General features: G+C 44.9%; 3 protein-coding genes across 5 annotated transcripts; 2 read left to right on the top strand and 1 right to left on the bottom strand.

The window, feature by feature from the left end:
- The first annotated feature begins 3,431 nt into the window (after nucleotides 1–3,431).
- LOC123052702 (COP9 signalosome complex subunit 7) lies at nucleotides 3,432–7,740 on the top strand. Of its 3 annotated transcripts, none has more exons than XM_044476018.1 (9): nucleotides 3,432–3,744; nucleotides 3,867–3,942; nucleotides 4,523–4,611; nucleotides 5,225–5,314; nucleotides 5,613–5,657; nucleotides 5,757–5,827; nucleotides 6,212–6,344; nucleotides 6,606–6,711; nucleotides 7,437–7,740. In XM_044476018.1, the coding sequence occupies exons 1-8, from the start codon at nucleotides 3,577–3,579 to the stop codon at nucleotides 6,675–6,677; spliced, it is 744 nt and encodes a 247-aa protein (XP_044331953.1). In that variant the 5' UTR covers nucleotides 3,432–3,576; the 3' UTR covers nucleotides 6,678–6,711; nucleotides 7,437–7,740. The 3 variants fall into 3 exon arrangements, with proteins under 3 accessions (XP_044331953.1, XP_044331952.1, XP_044331951.1); XM_044476017.1 differs by having other exon boundaries at nucleotides 3,433–3,744; nucleotides 6,603–6,711; XM_044476016.1 differs by having other exon boundaries at nucleotides 3,437–3,744; nucleotides 6,623–6,711.
- Nucleotides 7,741–8,761: 1,021 nt separating this feature from the next.
- On the bottom strand, nucleotides 8,762–24,648 carry LOC123052703 (vacuolar protein sorting-associated protein 32 homolog 1). The gene is made up of 3 exons (XM_044476020.1): nucleotides 24,469–24,648; nucleotides 17,796–18,022; nucleotides 8,762–8,946 (listed from the first exon to the last, which is right to left on the bottom strand). The coding sequence occupies exons 1-2, from the start codon at nucleotides 24,529–24,531 to the stop codon at nucleotides 17,801–17,803; spliced, it is 285 nt and encodes a 94-aa protein (XP_044331955.1). The 5' UTR covers nucleotides 24,532–24,648; the 3' UTR covers nucleotides 8,762–8,946; nucleotides 17,796–17,800.
- On the top strand, nucleotides 8,943–17,094 carry LOC123052700 (uncharacterized). Its single transcript, XM_044476015.1, has 3 exons — nucleotides 8,943–12,486; nucleotides 13,986–14,144; nucleotides 16,466–17,094. The coding sequence occupies exons 1-3, from the start codon at nucleotides 11,208–11,210 to the stop codon at nucleotides 16,669–16,671; spliced, it is 1,644 nt and encodes a 547-aa protein (XP_044331950.1). The 5' UTR covers nucleotides 8,943–11,207; the 3' UTR covers nucleotides 16,672–17,094.
- Nucleotides 24,649–24,885: the final 237 nt, after the last annotated feature.

Raw genomic sequence — 24,885 nt, 5'->3', positions numbered from 1 at the left:
TAAAAATAGAAACTTTGGAGTGATTTTTTGTCACGCTTTGAGGGATTATCATGTGATTCAATTATGTTAATGATGTTGAGAGATTGCACTAGGGAAAGTATGAAACCTAGGCCTTATTTCCAAGCATTGAACATCGTTTTTTCTCACTTTTGTCACTTGTTACCTTGCTGGTGTTATTTGTTCAGGTTATAAAAGGCTATTTCTACCATCCATATTACACAACTATTTCTACCATCCAATTTACCAGTGTAAAAGTTATAATTTGAACTAGTGCACCTATACAATTTACCAGTGCATCCATACATCTATCACACGCCACACCATCACCACTGGCCATCACCTCGCTTGCCGTTGCAAGGCATGTGAAGAGGCTTGTTGTTGTTGCAAGGCTGATAATAGGGTCTGCTCCAATGGTGAGTCACCGGACGAGGTCTGCTGCAACGACGGGGTGTCGGATGACATCTGCTTTGACTGGGCAGTAGCACTGAGCCGTGGATGTTGTGACGATGAGGTGTTGCAACTAGGGTGGCAGGTTTGTAGCATCACCTACTGCTTTGATCAATGAGCTCACCGCGTCGCGACATCACCTATGTTGCGAAGGGAAGAAGCATGGTGTTGCTAGCTTGCCGGTTGCAACATCACCTAGCGTTGTGAGGAGCTGCTGCAAAGCCATCCATCGATGACAAGCTCAGCATTGGGTGGTCGGATGTTTGCGACAAAGCTGCTGCACGCATGCTACGATGATGGTCATTGATGCTGCAAGTTCTACGGCGAGGGGTGTCGAAGCCTATTGCAACGTGGATCAACGTGGTGCTACGAGCCAACAGTTGTTGTGGGGAATGCTACGCGAGGGCTGCTGAGTTGCTCGAGCGGTTTCGCAACTGCTCTAACATGGTGTTGCATCATGCAATAAAGATGGAATGGAGCAGGGGAGAGGGAACATGCTCACACGGTCAGGTGCATCGCATCGGAAGGCAGGGGAGGCGATTGTTTTTCCTCCCCTACAGCCAGCCATCGGCTAGCAACCTTTCATATTTATGCATTTCTTTTAACAAGTTCCCGCAACAACACACATGGAGTAGTAATCTATTTTTAAAATATATTTTTATGAAATTTCAAAGATGTGGATAGGATTTAATAAATTCATGTTCTATACCCTGGCTGTCCTCCCCTGGGACGAAGTGTGACTCTTCATCCACACATGGGCTGATGAGGCCCTTTCCGTTCAAGTTTGGGCTAAAGATCACCCTTCGTTCGTAGGAAAGTGAAAGAGCTGGGCTTCGTCCCTGTAATAAACCAAGAGTGGGTTTTGCGTTCCTGTAATAGATGAAGAGTTCATGTAAGAGAGGAAGAGTGGACATTCACCTAGCATGCACATCCCTATACACCACAACTTGTCCTGGTCAAACCCTCACACCACCAAGACCGCATCGATGAGGAGAATCCATTCAGTTGAAGAACCACTTTAATCATGCATTGCGGAGGACGAAATTTCATTCCGCATTGACCAGTGCAAGGCTACATCGCACTCGATGAGACATTTTCAATTAATTGCACACATCTACTCATCTAGATGTCACTAACATCCTATACACTACTCCTCTTAAAATTGTGTTCATTGTTGGAGTTGGCAACATCCGATTCACGCCCGCGGATGACATGGATCATGGTGTGCGCGGTCAGTGACAAGAATAGTACGAGGGATAGTGTCTATGAGGTTGGTGTCGTCGTGCATGTGCAGAACACACACGAGACACCAAGGACTGGAAAGACTCCTTTGCCGATTCGTGGTGTAGGGAACAAAATGAGGATCAACACCTAATGAGATCGTATAACACATGAGGATCTACCCAGATTCGGGCTGCATGATTGTGTAAAACCGTACTCCTACTTTGTGTTAGTTTTTATGCTGTGGGCAGATAGCTACAAGTCTTTACCGGCAAGGGAATAATTATCTGTGTGCTTTTATGTATTAACTAAAGTCCAGCCCTTTTCTGTGTAGTCAGGCCCTTCTTTTATAACTCAAGAGGTACCACAAGGGCTACAGTAGTCTATACCTAGCTGTGATAGAGTAGGCAGATGCATTAAATGACCTGCAATGTGATCATCTTCTGGCCTCCGAAACTAATACCCGTCACATCTACGCCGCTTAAAGTATCTACCTAATATTAGTGCGACACGCATACGTGTGCAGTACATGTGTCAACCGCACGATAAACATGTGATGATTCATCACATGCATCACTGTAATTCCACCAATACACCTGTACGCTCGCCATTTAACGGAAAAGGTATGTTTGCGTAGCACTGGTACGCCACGTACTTGATGTGGTGCCCTGTTGCCACCGCTTGCCAATGTGGGTCGGGTCCTTCGTGGATCGGGTAGGAACGACATTGCAGGACGCCATGGTCGATTCCCAGATATCCCTTACCTTGGGTTTGTTGCCATGTTGCTTGGACAACTCTTCTTGATACACACCTTGTTGCTGATGTGGAATTCTAGCGAAGGTAAAATCAATTACACCAGAGCGTTTCCGATGGCGAATCCACTTTGAATTTGATAAATGTATTGCTTGTGAAGTATGTGTTCGTGTATGTCCGATAGATTTACCCGTTGTGGATTGGAGATTTGAAAAGGATATTAAAAGAAAACAATTGCTTAATTATAGTATTGATTTCGGAGTTTGTATATTTGATCTTGACAAAGATCTGCATGCTACCACAGACTCCATGATGATGGCCTTGACAAAGATCTGCATGCTATCACGGACTCCATGGTGATGGCCTTAACAAAGATCTGCATACTACTACAGATCTCAGGGAGATTATTTTGACAAAGCGTTCACTTGGCGTCTTTCCCTGGCAAGAAGGCTATTGTGGCTCGTGTACAGTTGGGCGAGTAAAACCAATGGTCCCCATACCGATAGTTGGCATCATCTAGATGAGTATATGTGTGAGAGTAATTGAAATATTTCTCACCGAGCGTGATGTAAGCTTGCGATGGTTTGTTTAGACCAATCTGACATAATTCATTCTCCATGATGCACGGTTCAAGTTATTCTTTGTCTTAATCAATTTTTGTCATCATGACAGTTTAGTTGGAGCAAGAATTTGGCAACGAGTCAAAACTCTCTCTTCAGCCTTTCTTGAAACGTAGAGCGCTTTTTGGCCCATGCGACGAAGAGTCACTCTTCGGTCCAGGGGAGGATAGTGGGATTATATATAACTGAAATTTTCTGATATCATATTTTGAGATTTTATAAATTTGTTTAAAAAAATTCTAATCTCAACGCGACTAAGAAAATAACTAATCTCTCTCGTCAATCAATAAATAAATAAATACAACTAATCTCAACGCAAGCGACCCACGCAAAGTACGCGGCAACCTGGCGGACACCACCGGCACCGAGTCGACTCCATCCCGAAACAAAAATCCAAACCAAAACCCCACCGGAAGCCAAAAACTACACGAGAAGCCCACAGGGAGGCGAAGCGAAAGCAAAACCGCAGGACTAGCAGGAGAGACAGAGATCCCCCGAACCCTAACCCTACCAGCACCTCCCGTCGCCGGCTGAGATGGCGATGGACGCGGAGCGGCGGCAGGCGGAGCTGATCGAGCAGTTCTCGGCGCAGGCGGCGGCGCTCTCCTCGGGTCCTCAGCTGGCGGCGCTCGTGCTCGAGGCCACCTCCCACCCGGCGCTCTTTGCCTTCTCCGAGCTCCTCACCCTTCCAGCCCTCTCCAAGGTATCTGCTGCTTGCTCTGCCCGTCTATGCGCCGACGCGGTGTTAGGTGTTAGGGTTTTCAGTTCCCACCATGGGGTTTCTGATTCGATCTATTGTTCCGTGGTGTGGCTCCTCTGGTGCAGCTAACGGGCACGCAGTACGCCTCGTCGCTGGACCTGCTCCGCCTCTTCGCCTACGGCACCCTCAAGGACTACAAGAGTAAGATATCTCCCTTGGCCTGATGTGCACACATGATGCATTGCCCTTTTGATTTGATATGTAGGCGGTGTTTTGTTTATTCCAGTTTGTTGTATTTTGTGCTTTGTGACTCATTATCTGATCTGCCATGTGTTTGTGTAGTACGCTATTAATTTAGCCATTTGCCCTGAAGCCCTAATGATCGCATAACAGGGCAACTTTGCTGGGAACGTTAAATCTACATAATTTTACTCGTCTAATTAACGGTTGATGTTTACGCTTTGATGCTCAGTTGAATTAATACAAATAGCCACCTGTTCCTGTGTTGTGTCCTTTGCAGATAATTTTCCAAATTTTGTTTTGATGTGCTTAAAAGTAGAGCTTCAGCTCTGGTAATCAATTTGCCTTTTTATGCAGCAGTCACCCTTTTCTGGGTGAAATTGTTGCTGGCATGAATTCCTTCCTGCCTTTGGGCATCTGACTTAGTTTAGCATGTCTTTGATTGCTAGAACTTTGTTTCATCTATCATCACCATTAGCATGCCCTGCAACATACGAAAATATGAAAATGTATTGCTTGAGTAATTACTCTTTATCTGTAGGTAATTCTAGCGCCCTCCCTGCATTGTTGCCTGATCAAGCCCGGAAGCTGAAGCAACTCAGTGTGCTAACTTTGGCTGAGTCAACCAAGGTATAAATTCTAGCTATCTTGTCTAATATGCCTAGCATTTCTGTTCAGCTCCCCTTTCTTTGGACACAGAATGAAGCTTGATAAACTCGCATGTAATCATGTGAGCAGTAGTTCCAGTGCTGCCTGTCGTTTTAGGACGGTGTATTTGTTGTCTGGATTTCTTGAATCTTCTAGTGCCTCTTAGTTCTCTAGTTGTAAATGGTTTGTGTATTTCTGTATGTTTGGGAGCCAAGTCTGCAAGGTTTACTGGTATTTTTCCTTTATAAATTGATAAACAATAGCTGCAGGAACTTCATTATGTTTGTGTAATCAAGGGTTACAAAATTTCTGGGCCTATCTTTATCTTTTTAGCTTGATTAAACGTATATACTCCCTCCGTGCCTAAATATAATACTTTTTAGAGATTCCAATATGGACTACGTACGGAGCAAAATGAGTGAATCTACACTCTAAAATATGTCTATATACATATGTATGTAGTCCGTATTGAAATATCTAAAAAGGCTTATATTTAGAAACGGAGGGAGTAGGCAGTAATTCTTTTTAATTCTGATATGAGCTATGTTTGACGCCAGGTAATCGTAAACATACTTTTTTTCTCATTCCTTTCTAGGTACTTCCATATGATCAGCTCATGCAAGAGCTAGACGTTTCCAATGTGAGAGAACTTGAAGATTTCCTCATCAATGAGTGCATGTACTCAGTAAGTCCTTGTGTTCTCTTTTATTACACACTTGCATTCTATACATTCTCATCCTTCAACTTCATTAGCAAGAAATGGCTCTTTTGAAATTATTATTTATCATTTAGTGTAGTGTCAAAAACGCTCTTATATTATGGGACGGAGGGAGTATTTTTTATATTTGTGAGATTTAGATTGTGATATGTCTTCGCTGTGTGGTTTTGTCTTTACCCTTTAGGATTAATATACTGTGTTTCTTGATTTCCAAAACATTTAGTTAATTTGCTTCAATTTTGTAACATTTTGCATGTTTCATTAGGGTATTGTCAGAGGCAAGTTGGACCAACTGCGGCGGTGCTTTGAAGTAAGACATATATGGAGCCTATATATGTTACATCATTGATGAATTTATCCTTCACCTTTCTAGCAATATTCCCTTATTATTTGTTTCCTTGTATTTCAGGTACAATTTGCAGCTGGAAGGGACCTCACACCTGATCAGCTAACCAACATGATTGAGACCTTGTCTGACTGGTGTGTATTTATATGTTTCGACAAGTTTATCTCCATCTGTTCAAGAAATGTGAATCTTTTCATATTGTTTTGAATAACCATTATTTGGTTAGTGTAATTTTCAGTTCTGTTCTGAAACTGTAGTGGGTAGCATGTCTAGGCATGTTCTTTTTTCTCTCTGCTATGTCTGAATCCCCTTATTAGTTATGAAGGAGATAAACGTCTGTCAGTTGGCTGTTGTGACATGTATGCATGTTGTTTTTCTACGACTGACATTTCTATAACAAACTAAAGAAGTTAAAATATTGTTTTTATCTCCACTGTGCATTATGAAGTGACTGTATCGCAAGGGGCTCGACAGAAGTATATTGTTACCATTATGATCCAAATGTGTACATTTCACAGGTTGGGAACATCAGATAATTTATTACACCAAATTCAGGAGAAAATCAAGTGGGCGGATACAACAAGTGAATTGAACAAGAAGCACCAGAAAGAATTTGAAGACAGAGTGGAAGAAGCCAAGAAGTCAGTCAAGGTCAGTTGGATAAAATTGAAAGTTCCTACTATTTATAGTTTTTAGTAGATATAAAATATTTTCCTTTTTTCTGTAGCTATGATAAAGTCTTGCATATCTCTTATGACAATAGGTTGTTGATTATATTCATTCTGCTGTATTTTTTACCTAAAATTGTTTGCTTTCTGATTTTAGTTATCAACTGTTGAATGTTCATATGGTAGCAACTAATTTTATTAAATAGTGGAATTGCCGGACCATTTTCTTACTTGATAGCAGAAGTTGAACAATGTAAGCAGGCAGACAATGACTTACGGGGGCATGACGACTTTCTCTCTGAATCTGGAGGAATAATGGATTTTGAGGAGGACCGCATCCGACCAAAAAGGTATTTCTCTCACTTGGGAATTTTTACATCTGTTCTTCATTAGTATCTTGCTATTTTGGCTAGTAATAACTAAATTATACTCCCTCCGTTCCAAACTTTAAGATCATTTTTTGACACTATGAAAAAAGCTATGCAGTCTATGGACTATTAAAAATTATATTTTCTAGCGAAACCATCCATTTTGGATAACTGAATGTGGACTCGCTCCACTCAGTTTGTATTGCCTGCTAGCACAATGCCCATGCGTAGTCATAAAAAACGAAGAGTTAAGCCACTGGTTTAGGAGACGGTGAAAAGATGATAGTGTCCTAAGGCTGTTACACGATTGACGATTAAAATAAAGCAAAAATATGATAATGAGTGGTAGGCGTCGGAGAATTTTAAGTGACCGTAGTAGGTACTTTGCAAGATTTGAAGTGAGACATCATATGCGAATTTAAATCCTATCAAGGTAGTCATTAGTAAGTTGATTGCGGCACAAGGCCATGGGTCTGGTATTTTTTTGTGTGTTAGGTCTCACATGTGAGCAAAGTACAATTATTTATGTCTCTTTGAAGGTTGTGGGGAGGAGTGTATTTGTTTATTGTGAAGCCTGGTAGGCCCACATGCGAATTCACCACCAAGTTCAGCATTTATAATTACTAGGAAAGATGCTTTTCCATGCTATTAGAAATTACATACAAGTATCAAATTATGATTAACTTGGTTATAATCTTGTATTTCAGGAGGCGACAACCAATGGCATAGTTTGACTGAAGTATCACACCTATGGTCCCTGCTCGCAGAAGTGCCGAATGCTGTTCTTGAGACATTTTGTCACCGGAGTTTAGGAGCGTCAATTAGGGTGCTTCCCATGAAGCGAGTCTCTGTTGAGAAAACGCTTGTTTTTGGTATGAGATGTTACAAGGAGATGATTTACTGCCGCATTTATTAAGTAGCACAAAGGGCATATGGGTGACTTAGCACTGTAAAGATTATGGTTCTGAAAAGGTTGGTGACCTAAGGTGATCGCTCAGTTTGGTTTGGTTTTGTTGGGCGCTCTGACCCGAAGGCCTTTGAAACTGATAACAACAGTACAAATCAAACTGACGCAACTACAACCTAGCCAAAGCTAATTTCTGTAATTTTGAATGTTAAGCGGAAGTTTGACGACGCCACTACAGCCTAGCTAAAGCTAATTTCTCTAATTGTGAAGCTAATTTCTCTAATTGTGAATATGACATCGTATTGCCTTTTGTCTCTGCGTTTCAGCTAGTCTCAGCTACAGCCTGTGCGACGTCTTATCTTCCGTCTATCACATGCTAGCTGATAGTGGCCTAACATATTTTGGTAGTGTCGTCACCTGCACCTCAAATATCTCATTTTCTGGCTGGTTGACCCTGAGCTGATAAGCTTAAGGACATTGATAAGTCCTGAACGGTTTGGGATTTGACCAATGTTTTGTTAACCATGACAAGTTTAGTTGGTAAGCATGACAAATCCACCCTCAATTTGGCTTTTGCCACGAAATTGCCGTGCTTGCCAACTAAACTTGTCCACCCTTGTGTCAACTAAAATTGCCATAAAAAAACGTTTGGATTTTATCATTTCCAAAGCTTAAATATGTAGAAAATGAGGCTGGAAAATTGAAGGAACTAGGTGAAACCCCATGTGTTCCGCAGAAATTGGCTGCCATATATCTTCATTGATATTTGATTGTATGAAGATGAATATTTAAATTAGTAATATGTTGCATAGCTTTGAAAACATCATATGTACACCCAATTACCGTTAGGGAGTTTATTAAAAAACCTGGCAAAAGTGTGGAAGAAGAAAATTGGGTATGAAGGACACACATGTTTGCAATTTGGATGATGAGTGTAGCATAGCTGTATGTGCTTTAAAATTGTTAGTGGGACTAGCTATTTAGATATAGAAGATTGTAGGGTTGTGGTGGGCAGCACAGAAACACTCAAATGGATGCCGAAACAATCCACAAAAGGCAATTCACACAAAATCAGAGACTGGGAAGTTACACCACGTGACACATGTGGTAAGCAATCCAGACTACGCAAAAAGAGACTGGGAAGTTACTATGATCACTGCAGAGTGTTCACCAACGATGACAAAAGAAAACAAACAAGGCTATCACTATATATACAAATGACAGATATCTTAAAAAGTCGCCACCATTCCTTCCTTGCTGTTACAGATGTTAAGGTGGCTGCTCAGATTGAAAATAGCTTGTCTTCCACTCTGCAGATAAAATAAAAATCAGACATGTCATCACTCTAGAAAAGAGAGTAGAACAACAAAAGTTTAAAAAGCACATGCAAATTTAAGACATTATCAACATGTGAAGCAGACATCAAGGCCACATTACACAAGTTTATACACAGTTAAGTTATATGCTTAAGAAACAGCAATAACATAATTACAGAGAAAGAAAGGAACCAAAAAGGAAGACAGTAACTGATCCATTCAGATGCCCGTTGACATGCTCCATATCTATCCAAAGGCTGTCATCAGTTCAGTTATGAGAAGAATCACCTCACACTAGTGATATACACAGATTTTCATGCTGCCGAAAGATAGATCACACAGAAGATAGATGCTCTTTATCCGAATTCAAGTTTTTTTTTTGCAACTCGAGAGTCATGCAACATCAAGTGCACAAAGCTATAACGTCAAATGAATTTTCTACCAGTTGAGTTACAATAAGAGCATCACATCTCACCGCTCCACCGCTCGCAGCCACGGCGACTCCACGCCTCCCGCTCGCCGTTGCCAACACCACCGCCGATCTCACCGCTCCAACCTCGCGGCATGCCCCCTCGCCGGCGAGGACCGCAGGCGGCGACCGCGGCCGCACCCCCTTCCCCCCTTATTTGCCCCTCCACATCTACGAATCCTCCCCGGAGATGGTGAGATTGATCTCGCCAGTTCTGCAGGGGGTACTCATGGTGACCGGGGCTCGGGGTTGGGTGGAGCGGGCGACCAGGATCCGCGACGCCACCGCAGCATGGATCCGGTGCGTGCGGGAGTGGAAGGCGGCGGATCACATGGTGGCGGCGGCGATAGACCCGAGCATGAGATCCGCGACGATGAAATATGCAGAGACTTGTCAGAGGAGGGCAGATTTGGAGCAGAGGATTCTGGCGAGGAAGATATACGGCGAGGCCACGGCGGAGGAAAGGGCAAGGATGCCCGCCTCCCCCCACTCCCCGCCGGCCACGTTCGTGCTGTGGGCGAGGGCGGAGGCGAAATCAGAGGATCCCCGGAGGGCGCTGAGGTGGGAGTGCTTATTGGGGGTGATGCCGTCGGGCGCACCAATGCAGCTCTCGTCCTCGTCGCCGGCGACCAGTCGAGATTGATTCGGCGGGCGGCGTCGCCGCCGGCGTTGGCGCTGACTTCTCCGGTGACATGTGCGAGTCAGGCGAGATTGAGGAGGGGCCGTCAGGTATCTGCTCAAATCTCAAGTTCTGAGGGTGGATTCTCTTCGTCAGCTTCGGCGAGTTCTGGTTCCAGTAGGAGTAGCAGCTTGAGCCCGAGGAGGTCGACCTCGCCGCCGCCGGCGATCTTCAGCTTGAGGGAGAGTGTGGACTCGGGCCCATGGAAGCTTGTAGATTGGAAAGCCCCACAGGTCAGTGGGCCAAGCGAAAAGGATGGAAACGAGACAGCTGGCCGTTTCAGAGGGAGAGACGACTGCTACTCTACTAAAGTGGCGGCGCCTTCTCAAAACCCGCATCCCAGTGCTCCCCCTGACCTGCGGGTTGGGTCAACACAGAGAGATCCAGCTAGGGTTCGCCCGAGAAATCCCAGATCCAACCTAGTCTGGATCAGGAAAGACAAGTTTGCCTCAGGTGATTTTTCGGCTGCGGACTGTTTTCCTGTGGCTGTGCGCGATTCCAAGCACCTGCCCAACCCCAAGTTCTTTAGTTTCTCCCGTGATCACTGGTCGAGGAAGACGGGTAAGATCCCTTACGCTTCTGTGGTTAATCTCATGGCGGGAGGTGGAAGAGACTCAGGCAATAGAGGAGGAAGATATGGTGCTGGCAGGGGACAAAACCCGGGCCGTTCTCCTGCTACCACAACAGATGGTCGACAAGCTGCGACTACTCTGCCTCCTCCTCAGGCTCCTAAGGCTCCACAGGCTTCCCAACCTCAACCCCCGCCTTTGTCGATTTTTGCAAAACCCCCATTGTTTCCTGTGGGAGCTGCTCCAGCCATGATGCAGCCAAATCCCATGTATGGATATCAAGGGGGATGGAACCCTCAGATGCCACAGTGGCCCCAGCACCCCAGTTTCCCATATCAGTACATGCCAGCCGCCCTTGGGTACGATCAGCAATTCAACTCAGCAGGCCAGAATATGCATCCAGCGCAGACAATGCAATACAGTGGTGGGAGTTCATCTGTAGGTGGTAGTGGACAGACTCAGACTGGTCACAACAAGAGCAAGAAGAAAAAGAACAAGAATCAAAGTGCTGTTGTACAAGATCAGAGTGCCTCTGCACATGAAGATGATCCTCCTTTCACTGTGGATCCAAAATACATTGGAGCCATCTGCTAATTGTGGCCTGCCTGGTCATTTTGTGGGCATGTGCTCCATTCCCAAGATTTGTTTCATGTGTAAGACCCCTGGACACCATATGGATGCTTGGCCCACCTGGTACAAAGCATACCCATCAGCTATGTATTGGGGGAGTGCAAATACTGGACTTGGGTTCTTTCACATTGAAACTAGTGATAAAGAAGACAGTGAGTGGCTTAATTTTGGCAATGTGGGGCTAGTTCTTGTTGAAAAAGGTGAAATTTCTGGTAAGGAGCTAGGACATCACTTCTCTGATATGTGGAAGACTAACTGGCCTTGGCAGATCAGACCTTATGACAAAAACAAGTACATTATCAGATTCCCTCCAAACAAAAATATTAAGGACTCGGTGGAATACCCTTCAATTAATCTAAAGAAGGAAGGAGTGGCAATCTCTTTTGCTGATTGGAATGGTGAGCATCCTGTCTATGACAGTCTGATAGAAACTTGGATTGTCATTGATGGCCTTCCACCAAAATGGCTCTCTTGGTCGACTATTGCTCAAGTGGCCACCACTCTGGGAGTGCTTGTCAATGTTGACTGGCATACCATCTTCAGAAGTTTCTATGAGAAAGTTAGGGTCCAGGTGGCTGTTAGAGACCCCAGCAAGATCCCCAGAGACAGAGTTGTAGAGATCAATCATGAGCTATATTTGCTGAATTTTTCTGTGGAGAGAGATGCTGATAATGGGACCACCTCAGACAAGCCATCTGATCCTGATGATAATGATGATGATTCAAACAAAAAGAAACAAGAAGAGGAGGATTTTGATTCTAGCAATGATGACTTACTGGGGGAGGATATGGATACTGGGACTAGTAACACTATCAACAAAGATAAGAATGTTGCTACCGGTACTGGTTCCAGAGGGCCAAAGTCTTTACAAAAATGCTGCACCCCTGTCCCTGAGAGCAATATAGAAGCTTCTGTCTTCTCTAAAGTTCAAGGGGCCCCAATGACCAAAAGCTATCTGGAGGTTGTCAAAAAGAAGCCAATAGAAAACATGGGAGGTCCCCTCCTGGAGAGATTTGAGGCTGTAGTTACTCAATCCCACACCCTTCCCCAAACATCTGACAAAAACAAGAAGTGGGGTCCTGTGATTGCTACTAGAGCTAGCACCAGAAATAAGAAAGATGGGAGACCTACTCTGCAGAAAGCCCAAGAATTGAAACAAATCAAAGATCTGGACCTACCAAAAAAAGGTAAAAAAGATACTCAAAATTCCTTTGCTTGTCTAGATGATGATGTGGTTATCTCCACTGTTCATTGCTTAGGTATTAATTTGAGCTCTAGTGGATGCAATATTAATAAGAATATTGCTGTGATTAAGCAAATGGAACTTCAGACACTTGATAAATTTAATCAAGATAACCCTGAAGTGTTTCTCCCAGCCAATATAGATATTTCTGGTGAGGAATTTAATGTTCTAGCCCCAAGTCCAGGGACACACGTTGAAACTGATGAGGGCCCACATATGAATGTGGAACAAGAGTCAGTTTCCCCCTGGATTGAGGTCAAATTTTCTAATTCTGGTAGGAGTAGACGTAAACTTGATTTTATTATTAAATGATAGGTCTATTTTGGAACATTAGAGGCCTTGATGGGCCCATCAAATGCAACAAGTTGAAGGAGCTCATTAGAGCCCATAAACCTGATTTTATTAGTATTTCAGAATCTAAAAAAGAAGACTTCACCCCTTTACAGTTGGAAGTCTTTGATACTAGTTCCTGCTTCACTTGGAAACGGCTTCCTGCCAATAACACTGCTGGAGGCATTCTGATAGGGATTAGGGAAGATCTATTTGATATTGTTTGCTGTGACATTCACACTTACAGTATTTCTTGTTTGCTTAAAAGCAAACAAGATGGATCTTCCCGGAGACTGATCTCCATCTATGGTTCTGCTTATGATCAATATAAGTTGAACTTTATTAATGAGTTACACAACTTGCTTACTGGTTGGGTAGGCCCTACTTTAGTAGGAGGTGATTTCAATCTAATTAGAGAGGCTAATGAGAAAAACACTGGTCTAATTAATCAACATTGGGCAGACCTGTTTAATGACTGGATCAACAAATTTGGTCTGCTTGAGCTGAAAATTAATGGCAGAAAATACACATGGGGCAATAACCAGGAGTCCTTGGTTATGGCCACTATTGACAGGGTATTTATGTCCACTAATTGGGTAGCCTCTTTTCCTAATGTTTATCTCAGAGCTCTACCTAGGGTAGGGAGTGATACTTGGCAGTTCAATATTAGAAATACTAGGAAAGCTATTAAAGGTTGGTGTGATACCTAGGGTAGGGAGTGATACTTGGCAGAAAATACCTAGGGTAGGGAGTGATACCTAGGGTAGGGAGTGATACTTGGCAGAAAATACCCTTTGGTGGTGGATACTTGTGCTTTCTCTGTACCTAAAGAGAAGGTGTTTAGATTTGAGAAATGGTTTCTTGAAGTCGAAGGCTTTAGAGAGATAGTCTACAAAGCCTGGAACACCAAATGTTGCTTAACTAAAGCTATTGATATTTGGCAGTTCAATATTAGAAATACTAGGAAAGCTATTAAAGGTTGGTGTGCCAACTATGAGGCTGAGCAAAACAGGCATAAGCAGGCCTTGATAGCGGAATACAACTGCCTTGACATTTTCTCTGAGACTCACCCTCCCTCGCCTAATACTAAGCACAGAATGACTACTATTGCAGGTGAGCTGAATGATATTTGGAAGAAAGAAGAGATCAAAGCTAGACAGTGGTCTAGGGAGAGGGAGATCCTAGAAGGTGACCTTAATACTGGGTATTTCAAAGCGGTGGCAAGCCAAAAAAGGAGGAAGAAGCAGATCCTGATGCTTGAAAGTGATGAAGGTACTGTTTCTGACCCTGAAGGTATCATGAATACTGCTGTTAGATATTATAAAATGTTGTTTGGCTTTGTAGACAAAATTGATATCACCCTGAAAGATGACTTCTGATGCTCATAACAACATTTTGGATACTGCTTTTACTGAGAAGGAAATAAAGGATGCTGTATTTAGCTCTTATGCTGAAGGAGCTCCTGGGCCAGATGGCTTTCTTTTTTTATTTTATCAGCAATTCTGGGACCTTATTAAAGGTAACATGTTTGCTTTGTTTAGAGATTGGGAGAAGGGAGAATTAGATCTCTATAGGCTTAATTTCTCCCTATTAACTCTAGTCCCTAAGGAGGTTGAGGCTATCAGAATGGAGAAATTTAGACCTCTTGCCATGATCAATTGTAGTTTTAAAATCTTTGCAAAGTGTGCCACTACTAAATTTGGCCCTATTTGCAATGATCTGATCGCCTTGAACCAGACAACTTTCATTATGGGGAGGTATATTGCTGAGAGTATTATTACAGCTCATGAAATTATTCATACTGTACACTCTAGCAAATAGTCTGGTTTTGTGTTTAAATTGGATTATGAAAAAGCCTATGATATGATTAATAGAGAATTTTTAGTAGATATGATGAGGAGAAGAGGTTTTAGTGACAAGTGGATGAAAAAAGTAGAATCCCTCATTTATAGGGGCTCTGTTGGTGTCAGAGTTAATGACAAAAACAGTGAGTTTTTTGTCCCTGGCAAAGGAGCTAGACAAGGAGACCCGTTCTCCCCTCTCCTCTTTAATCTAGTTGCTGATGTTTTTACTAGAATTCTGGTTAAAGCCTCCAAAAATAACAAGCTGGAAGGCCTTTTTCCCATCTCAAATCCTGCAGGTATAATTAGTATGCAATATGCCGATGACACCTTGCTCTTTTTGAGTAAAAATTTATCTTATGCTAAAAACCTTAAGTGGTTACTTTCTTGCTTTGAGCAATTATCTGGGATGGGGATCAATTTTCATAAGTGTGATCTGGTCCCCATAAACATTGACAGAGAGGAAGCTAATATTTTTGCTCAGATTCTTGGTTGCAAACTTGGAGAATTCCCCATTAAATATTTAGGGGCTCCTCTTCATTATAGCAAACTCAAAAAAGAGGATCTACAGCCTACTGTAGATAAAATCATTAAGAAAGGGGCTGGCTGGAGAGGTAGATTACTATCCTCTGGTAAGAGGCTTACCCTGGTCCAATCTTGCTTAGCTAGGATTCCTTGCTATCTCATGGGGATCATTAAATTCCCCAAGTGGGCTACTAAGATGATTAACTCTCAACTTGCTCACTGTTTTTGGGATGACTATGAGGGTCACCATAAATACCATCTAGCTTCTTGGGGGAATGTAGCCCTCAAGAAACAATATGGTGACCTGGGCATCCCTGACATTGCTGACATGAATCTTAGTCTGTTAGCCTCCTGGACTAAAAGATATTTCAATGATAATGGTAAAATTTGGAAACAAGTTATTGATGCCAAATATAGAACCCATAGTCCTAATATTTTTGCCTGTCCTGATACTGGAGCCTCCCCTCTATAGAAAGGAATACTTTGGGCTATTAAAGCAGCCAAGGTAGGCTTTTCCTGGAAGATTGGCAACGGCAAGAGTGTTAGGTTTTGGGAAGATCAGTGGACTGGCAATACTACTCTTGCCACCAGCTTTTGGGAGCTGTACAATATTGCTAATTCCACAAATGTTTCTATCAGTGAGGTCTGGGATGGTACGACCCTGAAAATCAACTTCAGGAGGTGCTTCTCGCCGGATATGCTTGCTGCTTGGAATGATCTCTTTAGTTTAGTTAAAGATCTGGTTTTGAATGATAGTGATGACACTATTATTTGGGACTTGGAGTCCAAGGGGATTTACACAGTTAAATCCTTTTACAATTTTGTGAATTTTAGGGGAGTGCTTCTAGATAATATTACTATGATTTGGAAAGCTAATGTCCCTCAAAGAATCCAGATTTTCCTTTGGTTGCTAGTTAAGAACAAACCGCTAACCAGGGATAATTTACAGAAAAGACAGCATGTAGAAGATGCTACCTGTCTGTATTGTAAAGAGCTGGAATCTGTTAATCATCTATTTTTTGATTGTGTGGTTCCGAGAGAACTCTGGAGAGAGATGTTTGGCTCCCTCGGGGGCACCAGCGAACATAACTCGAACGGTCTCCTTGAATGGTGGGCAAAAAATTGTAATAACACTGCAGAATTATGCTTCATGCAGCTGCATTGTGGGCTCTCTGGAGATATCGAAATGACATTTGCTTTAATGCTGTGCCTTGGTATGGGATGCAGATATTATGGCGAAAAACAGCTTCCATTTTGGCCTCGTGGGAGATCAGGTGCGCGGACCCCGCCAAAAGGAGATGTCATCTCCTGGTGCAACATCTGGAACAAATGGCGCGAGCACCGCCCCTCCTTCTGTGGCCAGACCCTGGCTAGGGTTGAACCAATGCTCTGGAGCGACAAGACCTTGCTTCAGGCCTGGAGTCTCGCTCTGACGACCTCAAGAAAGATGCGCCGTCTGCAAAAAGTTCCTTATATTTAAAACTAGCTTCGTGTGGGTGTATGTTGTACTCGGTACTATCTTTCGCTCTCTTGCTCTTTTGCTCTTTATCTTCTCCCTGGCCTGCTTCCCCTGGGAGCTGTCCAAGGGGAGAGGAGCATAGATTGCTTAGAGTTCCTGCTGGGGCAGCATTTTGCTGTTTATTTCCCCCGCGCGCCTTGTAGCTTTGAACAATGTTCTGTGGTTTCGTTCTTGCAATGGAACCGGGGCGTGAGCCCTTTTCCTCTAAAAAAAGGTTGAAGGAAAATGTTGAGGGGGCCAAACTGATGAGGTATGCTTAAAATTTGAGAAATCTGATCAGTACTCGGTATCTAGATTGTATTATAAATATTTAGTTAAGCATATTTCTAGATTAGGATGGGCCATGGCCCCCCTTGGTCAAAGGGAAGCTCCACCACCGAGTAAGAGTTAGGGGGGGAGGGGGTAATTTAATGATAATGGATCACACCATACACACTGCCAATGACTACCAGAGAAGAGCCTATTTTGAAATGCGAAAACTTCCTTAAATTGCAATACAGAACCATTCCTATCAGGCCTTGTACAATGCTAGGTGCTTAGAAAAATAAACTGGATTTTTCTAAAGCACCAGTGCCTATTTCTACAGGAGAGACGCCTAATTAAGCGTCTACCCTGTACAAATAAGCAGTGGTGCTTAAAGGAAGACTAGTTTATTTCTCTAAGCACATCCCCTAAGCGTCTTGCATTGTATAAGGCCTCAAATAGCTGAAACTAACAAGTATAAGTATTGACAATGGCTGTTCGAGAGAGAAAAAAAAGGTATCGATGATGGCAAGCTTGCGTAGGAAATAAATATGTCATGTCCAAATATAGTAAAAAGACAACGCAGCTCTTATCTAATTTGTGACATTACACACTCTTCAAGATCTAATTCAATAATCTCTTACACTAAGAAATGGCCCGTTAGTGTTATGTACATTATAGAGAATCATAATGTTACTCTGATGACAGCAACAATGCTCTTTTCACAAGATTACATATCTGAGCAAGGCAAAAATGATTTATGGAAAGAGATATAGTGCAGAGCTATGGTCTCACTTGTCTTATTTGTTCACCATGTTATCAGCGATCATCTTTTCCTTGGTATCAATGCGTAACCGGACACTTCCAACCTGGTTCATTTGGCTCTCGTAGTACCTTTTCCTCTTCAAACACTGCATTGCTGCTTGCTTGTTTCCTGATTTTGTGAACTCCTTGGCACGTTCCATCTCTTGTGATATCTTCTTTTGCAAGACTGCCTCTTTTGCCACAAAGACATCACGAGCCTAGAGTATAGTGTAGGTAATCAAGTCAGTAGGTAAGAAACATGATATGCTAATCGAGTTAGCAACAACAGTCCTGCATATCATACAACCTTTAAACTCAGTTAAATACTGTCGAATTCGTGATTAGCCCAAGAGGACAAAAAAATGAGAAGGAAAATAGCTGCCAGGGAAACTCCAAATTGTTGCGTTCTAAATAAGTAACCACAAGTGCAGAAGTTTGCTCTAACTAAGTTCCCTATTTCTAGAGACCGAAAGAGAAAAGGAAAACAACTTATTTATGTAACTCAAAAAGGGAGGAGAAAATAATTTGGAAGAAGCCTTGTCCCAACCATGGAAACCCTACAACTGTATTGAGGTGCCTGCATGGTATGCATTGTTTATACTGCAGAATAACCCTGTGTTCCTTTTCTTAATGTTTTTACTTGAACATGCAACTATGCAAGTTTTTTTTACTTGAATAACCCTACAGCTTTAGTTTCTTCACATCTGCCCTGTGATTTCCCATCACCGCAGAAGCACTCCAAAGTTTCCTTTTTTAGGTTCCAAAGTCAATTAGAAATAAGATCACGATGACGTGCCAATTCCCCAAGTCGGTATCAGGATATGCAATGACGGCCATGCCTCACTGGTTTTGCATTAGGTTAGCAATGTAGCCAATCTTCATCCCTTCCAAACAGGGTGCTGGATCAAACATGACAAGTCTTCTTCGCTTAAATAATCAAACAGAACAGGAGGAAAGCACCCACATTTGATCAGCAAAAAGAAGAAAATGACAAACAAAACAACAACGTTCACACACGCTGCGTCCTCCCCACCTACTGACTGTTAGGAATAAGCAACTTGTATTCCCATGAGGCCATAGGCCGATATATATACATGTACAGGTGTGGTACATATGCAGGAAACCCCTTATACTACGAGATAAATACAAAGGGGTATACATGACTTATATTATAACTCTAACACCCCCCTCAAACTCATGGTGGAGGAACAACACTGAGTTTGGAGAGATAAAAGCCATGTTGTGCTCTAGTCTGGGCCTTCGTCAGGAAATCCGCCAACTGTAACTCGGAAGGCACATACTGAAGAGCAACGACCTGATCCTGCACAGCAGCGCGCACATAGAAAGCATCAACACCAATATGCTTGGTGAGCTCATGCTTCACAGGATCGCGCGCAATGCTAATAGCACCTGTACTGTCAGATAAGAGCATAGTCGGTGTAGTGACAGAAACACCAAAGTCCTGAAGTAACCACCGTAACCAAGTCACCTCTGCCGTCAAAAGAGCCATAGCTCGCAACTCAGCCTCTGCACTCGAACGGGAAACTGCAATCTGTTTCTTCGTCTTCCAGGCAATGAGAGAACCGCCAAAAAAACACAGTAAGCAGAAAGCGAACGGCGATCAGAAGGATCACTAGCCCACGTAGCATCCGCATAGGCCTGAAGCTGTAAAGAACTGGAGCTAGGAAAGAAGAGACGGTGAGAGATCGTGCCCCGAAGATATCGGAGAACACGAAGGAGATGACTATAATGAACCGATGTGGGAGCAGAAACAAACTGACTCAGAATATGAACCGGATAAGAGATGTCCGGACGAGTGACAGCTAGATAGACAAGACTGCCAACGAGATGACGATAACGCGTCGGGTCAGGGAGAGGATCACCATCAGTAGCACGAAGGTGAACATTGAGCTCCATAGGAGTCTCAACAGTGCGCTCGTCAGAAAGAGCAGCACGAGCAAGAAGATCCTGGATATACTTTTCCTGGGATATAAAAAAGCCATCAGAGGTAGAAGAGACTTCAATCCCAAGAAAATAGCGAAGAGGTCCAAGATCAGACATAAGAAACTGCTCACTAAGACGGGCCTTTACAAAGGCAATATACTCGGGGTCATCCCCAGTGATGACCATATCATCAACATAGAGAAGAAGAAGAGTCCGGCCACGAGGAGAAAGGTGAATAAACAAGGCGGGATCATGAACACTTGCTGAAAAACCAGCAGTAGTGACCACAGAAGCAAAACGCTCAAACCAGGCACGAGGGGCTTGCTTAAGGCCATAGAGAGAGCGACGAAGACGACACACCATGCCATCAGGAACAGAATACCCAGGTGGTGGCTGCATGTACACCTCCTCACGCAGCTCACCATTAAGAAAGGCATTCTTAACATCAAGCTGAGATATAGACCAGTGGCGTGCAGAGGCAACGGCAAGAAGTGTACGAATAGTGGTCATATGGGCCACAGGAGCAAAAGTCTCGTCATAATCACGACCATGCTCCTGCTGAAAACCACGAGCCACGAGACGAGCTTTGTGACGCTCAAGAGAACCATCGGAGCGAGTCTTAACCTTGTAGACCCACTTACAAGTGATGGGACGGACTCCGGGAGGAAGAGAAACAAGATCCCAGGTACCGGTGCGTTCAAGAGCAGCAATCTCCTCCGCCATCGCAAACTGCCATTCAGGATGAACAACAGCCTGACGGTAAGAAGTCGGCTCAAGAACAGCAGCACCAGCGGTGGGAAATCCAAAGCGATTAATAGGCGGACGATGACGAGAACGCAAACCATAAGAAGGCTGAGAAGAAGAGGACGATTCATCCAAAGAAGCATCCACAGGTCGGGAACGACGAGTGTAATGCTGCGGAAGAGATGGAACAAGAGAAGGAGGAATCGCCAAGGTAGAATCAGGGGGTGGCGACGAAGAAGTCACTGGAGAGGAAGGTGTAGAATCCGGTGACATGCTAGGTGAGGAGACCGGGGAAGATGGTGGCGGTGAATCGACGAGGGGTGGAGAAGCAGAGGGAGTGGGACGAATAGGCACAGGCGCGACGGGAGGGAGAGGGGAGTCAGGAAAAGTGAGAAAAGAGATATCCTCCACTGAAAAGACCGTGGAAGATGGTCGTGGGTAAAAAGGACGAGACTCATCAAAAGTCACATCTCGAGAGATACGCATCCGACGACCGACAGAATCCCAACAATGATAGCCCTTATGCTCATCACTGTAGCCTAAGAAGACACACTCAACAGACTGAGCGGTCAGTTTGGTGCGTTCGCGAGGGGCAAGAAGAACATAGCAAATACAACCAAACAAGCGAAGCATCGAATAATCGGGAGAGCGATCAAACAGACGCTCAAAAGGAACACCACCCTGCAAAGCAGCAGATGGCTGAAGGTTGATGAGATAGACAGAAGTGGAGATAGCCTCGGCCCAAAAATGAGGCGGAAGAGAGGCGGCGATCATCATAGCACGAGCCGTCTCAAGAAGGTGACGATGCTTGCGCTCAGACACACCATTCTGAGCATGAGCACCAGGACAAGAGAACTGGGCAAGAGTACCCTGCTCAGCAAGGACACCACGCAACATCTTAGAGATATACTCACCAGCGGAGTCAGCACGAAAAACACGAATGGGTGAAGAGAACTGAGTATGAACCATGGCAGCAAAACGCTTATAAATAGACAACACCTCACTACGGGAAGTCATAAAATAAAGCCATGTGTAACGAGAAAAATCATCGATGAAAATAATATAGTATTTATGACCACCTTTCGAAGGGAAAGGAGCCGGACCCCATACATCAGAATGGACTAAATCGAAAGGACGCTGAGACACTGACTCACTATGAGAATATGGTAGCTGAATCTGCTTGCCAAGACGACAACCCTGACACTCTAAAGAGACATCTCCTGAGACAGACCCCAGAAGGCCTTGACGAACTAAAGACGATAATCGAGAACCACACAAATGACCAAGTCGATGATGCCACTGCTTGAAGGAACCAGTAACAGAAGCGACAGCAGCGGAGGAACTGGCGATGGTGGTGGCAGCGGAAGGAACATGAAGCCAGTCCAACTCCCAAAGACCCGGAGAATCACGGCGGCGAGGGCCAGCCCCAACCAGAGTGTGCGTGCGACGATCCTGGACAGAACAAGAGTCAACATCAAGGATGACACGACAACCAGAATCAGTAAGTTGACCGGCAGAAAACAGATTCATGGTAAGTCGAGGAACATGAGCAACATCAGGAACAGAATAAGGAGTAGAAAGATGGCCTCTACTAGCAACAGAAAGTGGAGTACCATCAGCAGTGAAGACATGAACAGGAGAATCCAGCGAGCGAAGAGAAGACAAAGCGGAAGAATGAGAAGACATATGAAAAGAAGCTCCAGAGTCCAGAACCCATGGGGATGTACCTAACTGTGTAGAGGGCGGGTGCTCAGTGCGGGAAGCATCAGTCACAGAACCAGCAGTACCCGTCGAGGAAGAACCGGAAGCCACGAGCAGACGCTTAAGTCTCAGAATATCCTGCTCGGTCAAAGCAATGGCTGAAGCTGGCGAGGGAGAGGACGCAGTCCCTGATGATCGCGCCTTGCGCAGGTGTTTCCTCTTGGTGTAGCATTGGGACTCAATATGACCATCATTCTTGCAGTAGTCACAATGTGAACGGGGGCGAGCGGAGCCACCAGAAGGAGTGGGCAAGAGCGGCGGAGCACTCGAGCGAGCAGGAGGCGGTGCAGCAGATGGAGTGGAAGAAACCCGAGTAGCGAGCACCGAGGGAACCTCCAGCAAACCAGCACCGCGTAGGCGAGTCTCCTCAGCACGAATTTCTGAAAGCGCCTCCATGAGAGAAATACGGCCACGAGCAAGCAACTGAGCACGCCGAGGCTCAAACTCCTTACGGAGCCGAGACAGGAACTCGTAGACGCGATGAAACTCCAAATCGGCCTGGACAGCCTGGCAGCAGGGGCAAGTACGACAACCAGCACTGCGGAGAGAATCAAGCTGGCGCCAGATAGCAGAACTCTGTGCATAAAAGTCATCAACAGTAGAGTCACCCTGCTGAAGAGCATGCTCCTGACGAACCACAGACAGGTATAAGGCATCACCAGAGGGCTCATAGCGCTGACGAAGACAGGTCCACATCTGGAAGACAGTAGGAAGACCCAGAAACTCAGAAGCAAACTGAGGCAGAACACTAGCAGTGAGAACAGCGGCAGCACGAGCATCATCATCAAGCCACTGGGTGTAAACAGACAAAGCACCATGATACGTCTGAAGAGCCTCCTCATAAGCCAGAGCCCTCTCATCATAGGCACGATTAGCAGCCTCATCAGCAACCTTAGCCGCATCCTTGGCGGCCTGATTAGCATCCGGAGGAAGAACCAGTGGAGTCGGCGGAGTAGGGGCCACCGGAGGAACCGGTCGTGGCGGACAGCAGACCTCGCCAGAAAGAACACCCCAGAGACGGATGCCACGCATGTGAATGCGCATGAAGCCAGCGAACTCGGTGTAGTTAGTACCGTCGAAGATCACCGGACAGCGAGGGACAGCGACAAAGCCCGAGGCAGTAGACAAATTTTTTTTTTGCTAAGATCCGAACGAGGACAAACCGCAGACGGCAGCCCAGCCGGGATTGAACCGGCGAGAGGGCTCGAGCAGAGGAGCCTGGCGGGGCAACGGGAAGGAGCCACCCGGGTACGGGGGCCCGCAGGTCGCGGTGGCCGAACCGGGGAGAGCGGCGGCGGCGGCCTACTTCGAGCGGGAGGGAGTCGTCGGGCGGGAGCAGCCGCGGCGACGAACGGCAGTCGCGGGAGGGACGGACGAGCAGGAGCGGCGGCGGCCAACTCCGCGGGAGCAGGAGGAAGCTTCGAGCGGGAGCGGGAGGGAGCTTCGAGCGGCCGACTCCGCGGGAGCGGGAGGGAGCTTCGAGCGGCCGACTCCGCGGGAGCGGGAGGGCGCGGGAGCGGGAGGGAGCTTCGAGCGGGAGGAGCCGCAGTCGACGACGACTTCGAGCAGGAGGACGGCGACGTCGGCCGACTCGATCGGGACAGATCAATAGCACGAGTTGCAGCGTGCAAAAAATTGACCTAGCTCTAATACCATGTTAGGAATAAGCAACTTGTATTCCCATAAGGCCATAGGCCGATATATATACATGTACAGGTGTGGTACATATGCAGGAAACCCCTTATACTACGAGATAAATACAAAGGGGTACACATGACTTATATTATAACTCTAACACTGACCACTGTACTTCCACGCCATGTCAACAGAGAGGCCTCGGGATGGCCTAGATTCACACCCAGAGAAAATGCACATCATCTGAGACATTGTTGAGTCCTCTAAGTTAGCAAATCTAGACCTTCCACAACTTGATATGCCTCGATCCCGCAACAAGTCTAAGATGAGAACCAAAACAAAGCCAACCCGCTGCCAGTTTACATGGGTTGCTCCACATTCAAAACCAAAAAAGAGCAGGAAATCAGCAAAGAAAAATTCTGTGCCCCATCAATCTATGGGGAAATACGCACAACCAGCGAACTCTTCCGCACAGGAGCAAAATAATCACAGATTGATGCGTTTTCGCTAACAGGCATGATACAGTCCACCTGCTAATTTCGAATTGTTGGGAATAAAGAGAGGGATTCGGTGGTCAGACCTGCTTGAGCTGGTCAGTGGCTGAGCACTCGTCGCGGCAGCCACGGAGGATCCACGAGAACATCGCGGATGCGGTGGTTCTACCCTGTCAGCGGCGGCGGCAGCGGCTACTCGGAGGAAAGGTAAAAACGGCTTCCGAAAATGAAAATGAAAATAATAAAGCGGCAGTTTTTTCGACGGAGTATTATTTTAGGTATAAAAAAGCGGCGGTGGCAACGACGACACAGGAGAGAGAAAGGGGGTTTGGATATGGACTGAACGGGCCACTTTGAATGGGCCTTCGAACCTTGGCGCCTTCCCCAAAAAAGCTTGTATTTTTATTTTTTACAAAAAAGATATCCGAAAGCATCTTAAAATCTCTATCTCTATTTTCTTCTTCTTATACTTACATTGCAAAAAGAATAGTGTTTCTTTTCTA

The sequence above is a fragment of the Triticum aestivum genome, chromosome 2D (assembly GCF_018294505.1).
Source record: "Triticum aestivum cultivar Chinese Spring chromosome 2D, IWGSC CS RefSeq v2.1, whole genome shotgun sequence".
NCBI lineage: Eukaryota > Viridiplantae > Streptophyta > Magnoliopsida > Poales > Poaceae > Triticum > Triticum aestivum.
Note: the sequence above shows the minus strand (reverse complement) of the source record. Positions and strands in the feature narration are given on the sequence as shown.

What these genes read in the sequence shown, in the direction of transcription:
- LOC123052702 (XM_044476016.1), top strand. Translation starts at nt 3,577, where the DNA reads ATGGCGATGGACGCGGAGCGGCGGCAGGCGGAGCTGATCGAGCAGTTC. An exon ending in TCAATGAGTGCATGTACTCA is followed by an intron (nt 5,315 to 5,612) that starts GTAAGTCCTTGT and finishes ATGTTTCATTAG; the next exon opens with GGTATTGTCAGAGGCAAGTT. An exon ending in AAGCCAAGAAGTCAGTCAAG is followed by an intron (nt 6,345 to 6,622) that starts GTCAGTTGGATA and finishes CAATGTAAGCAG; the next exon opens with GCAGACAATGACTTACGGGG.
- LOC123052700 (XM_044476015.1), top strand. Translation starts at nt 11,208, where the DNA reads ATGAAGATGATCCTCCTTTCACTGTGGATCCAAAATACATTGGAGCCA. An exon ending in TCTGGACCTACCAAAAAAAG is followed by an intron (nt 12,487 to 13,985) that starts GTAAAAAAGATA and finishes CTACTATTGCAG; the next exon opens with GTGAGCTGAATGATATTTGG. An exon ending in GATGCTTGAAAGTGATGAAG is followed by an intron (nt 14,145 to 16,465) that starts GTACTGTTTCTG and finishes TATGGGATGCAG; the next exon opens with ATATTATGGCGAAAAACAGC.
- LOC123052703 (XM_044476020.1), bottom strand. Translation starts at nt 24,531, where the DNA reads ATGTTCTCGTGGATCCTCCGTGGCTGCCGCGACGAGTGCTCAGCCACT. An exon ending in CCACTGACCAGCTCAAGCAG is followed by an intron (nt 18,023 to 24,468) that starts GTCTGACCACCG and finishes ACTATACTCTAG; the next exon opens with GCTCGTGATGTCTTTGTGGC.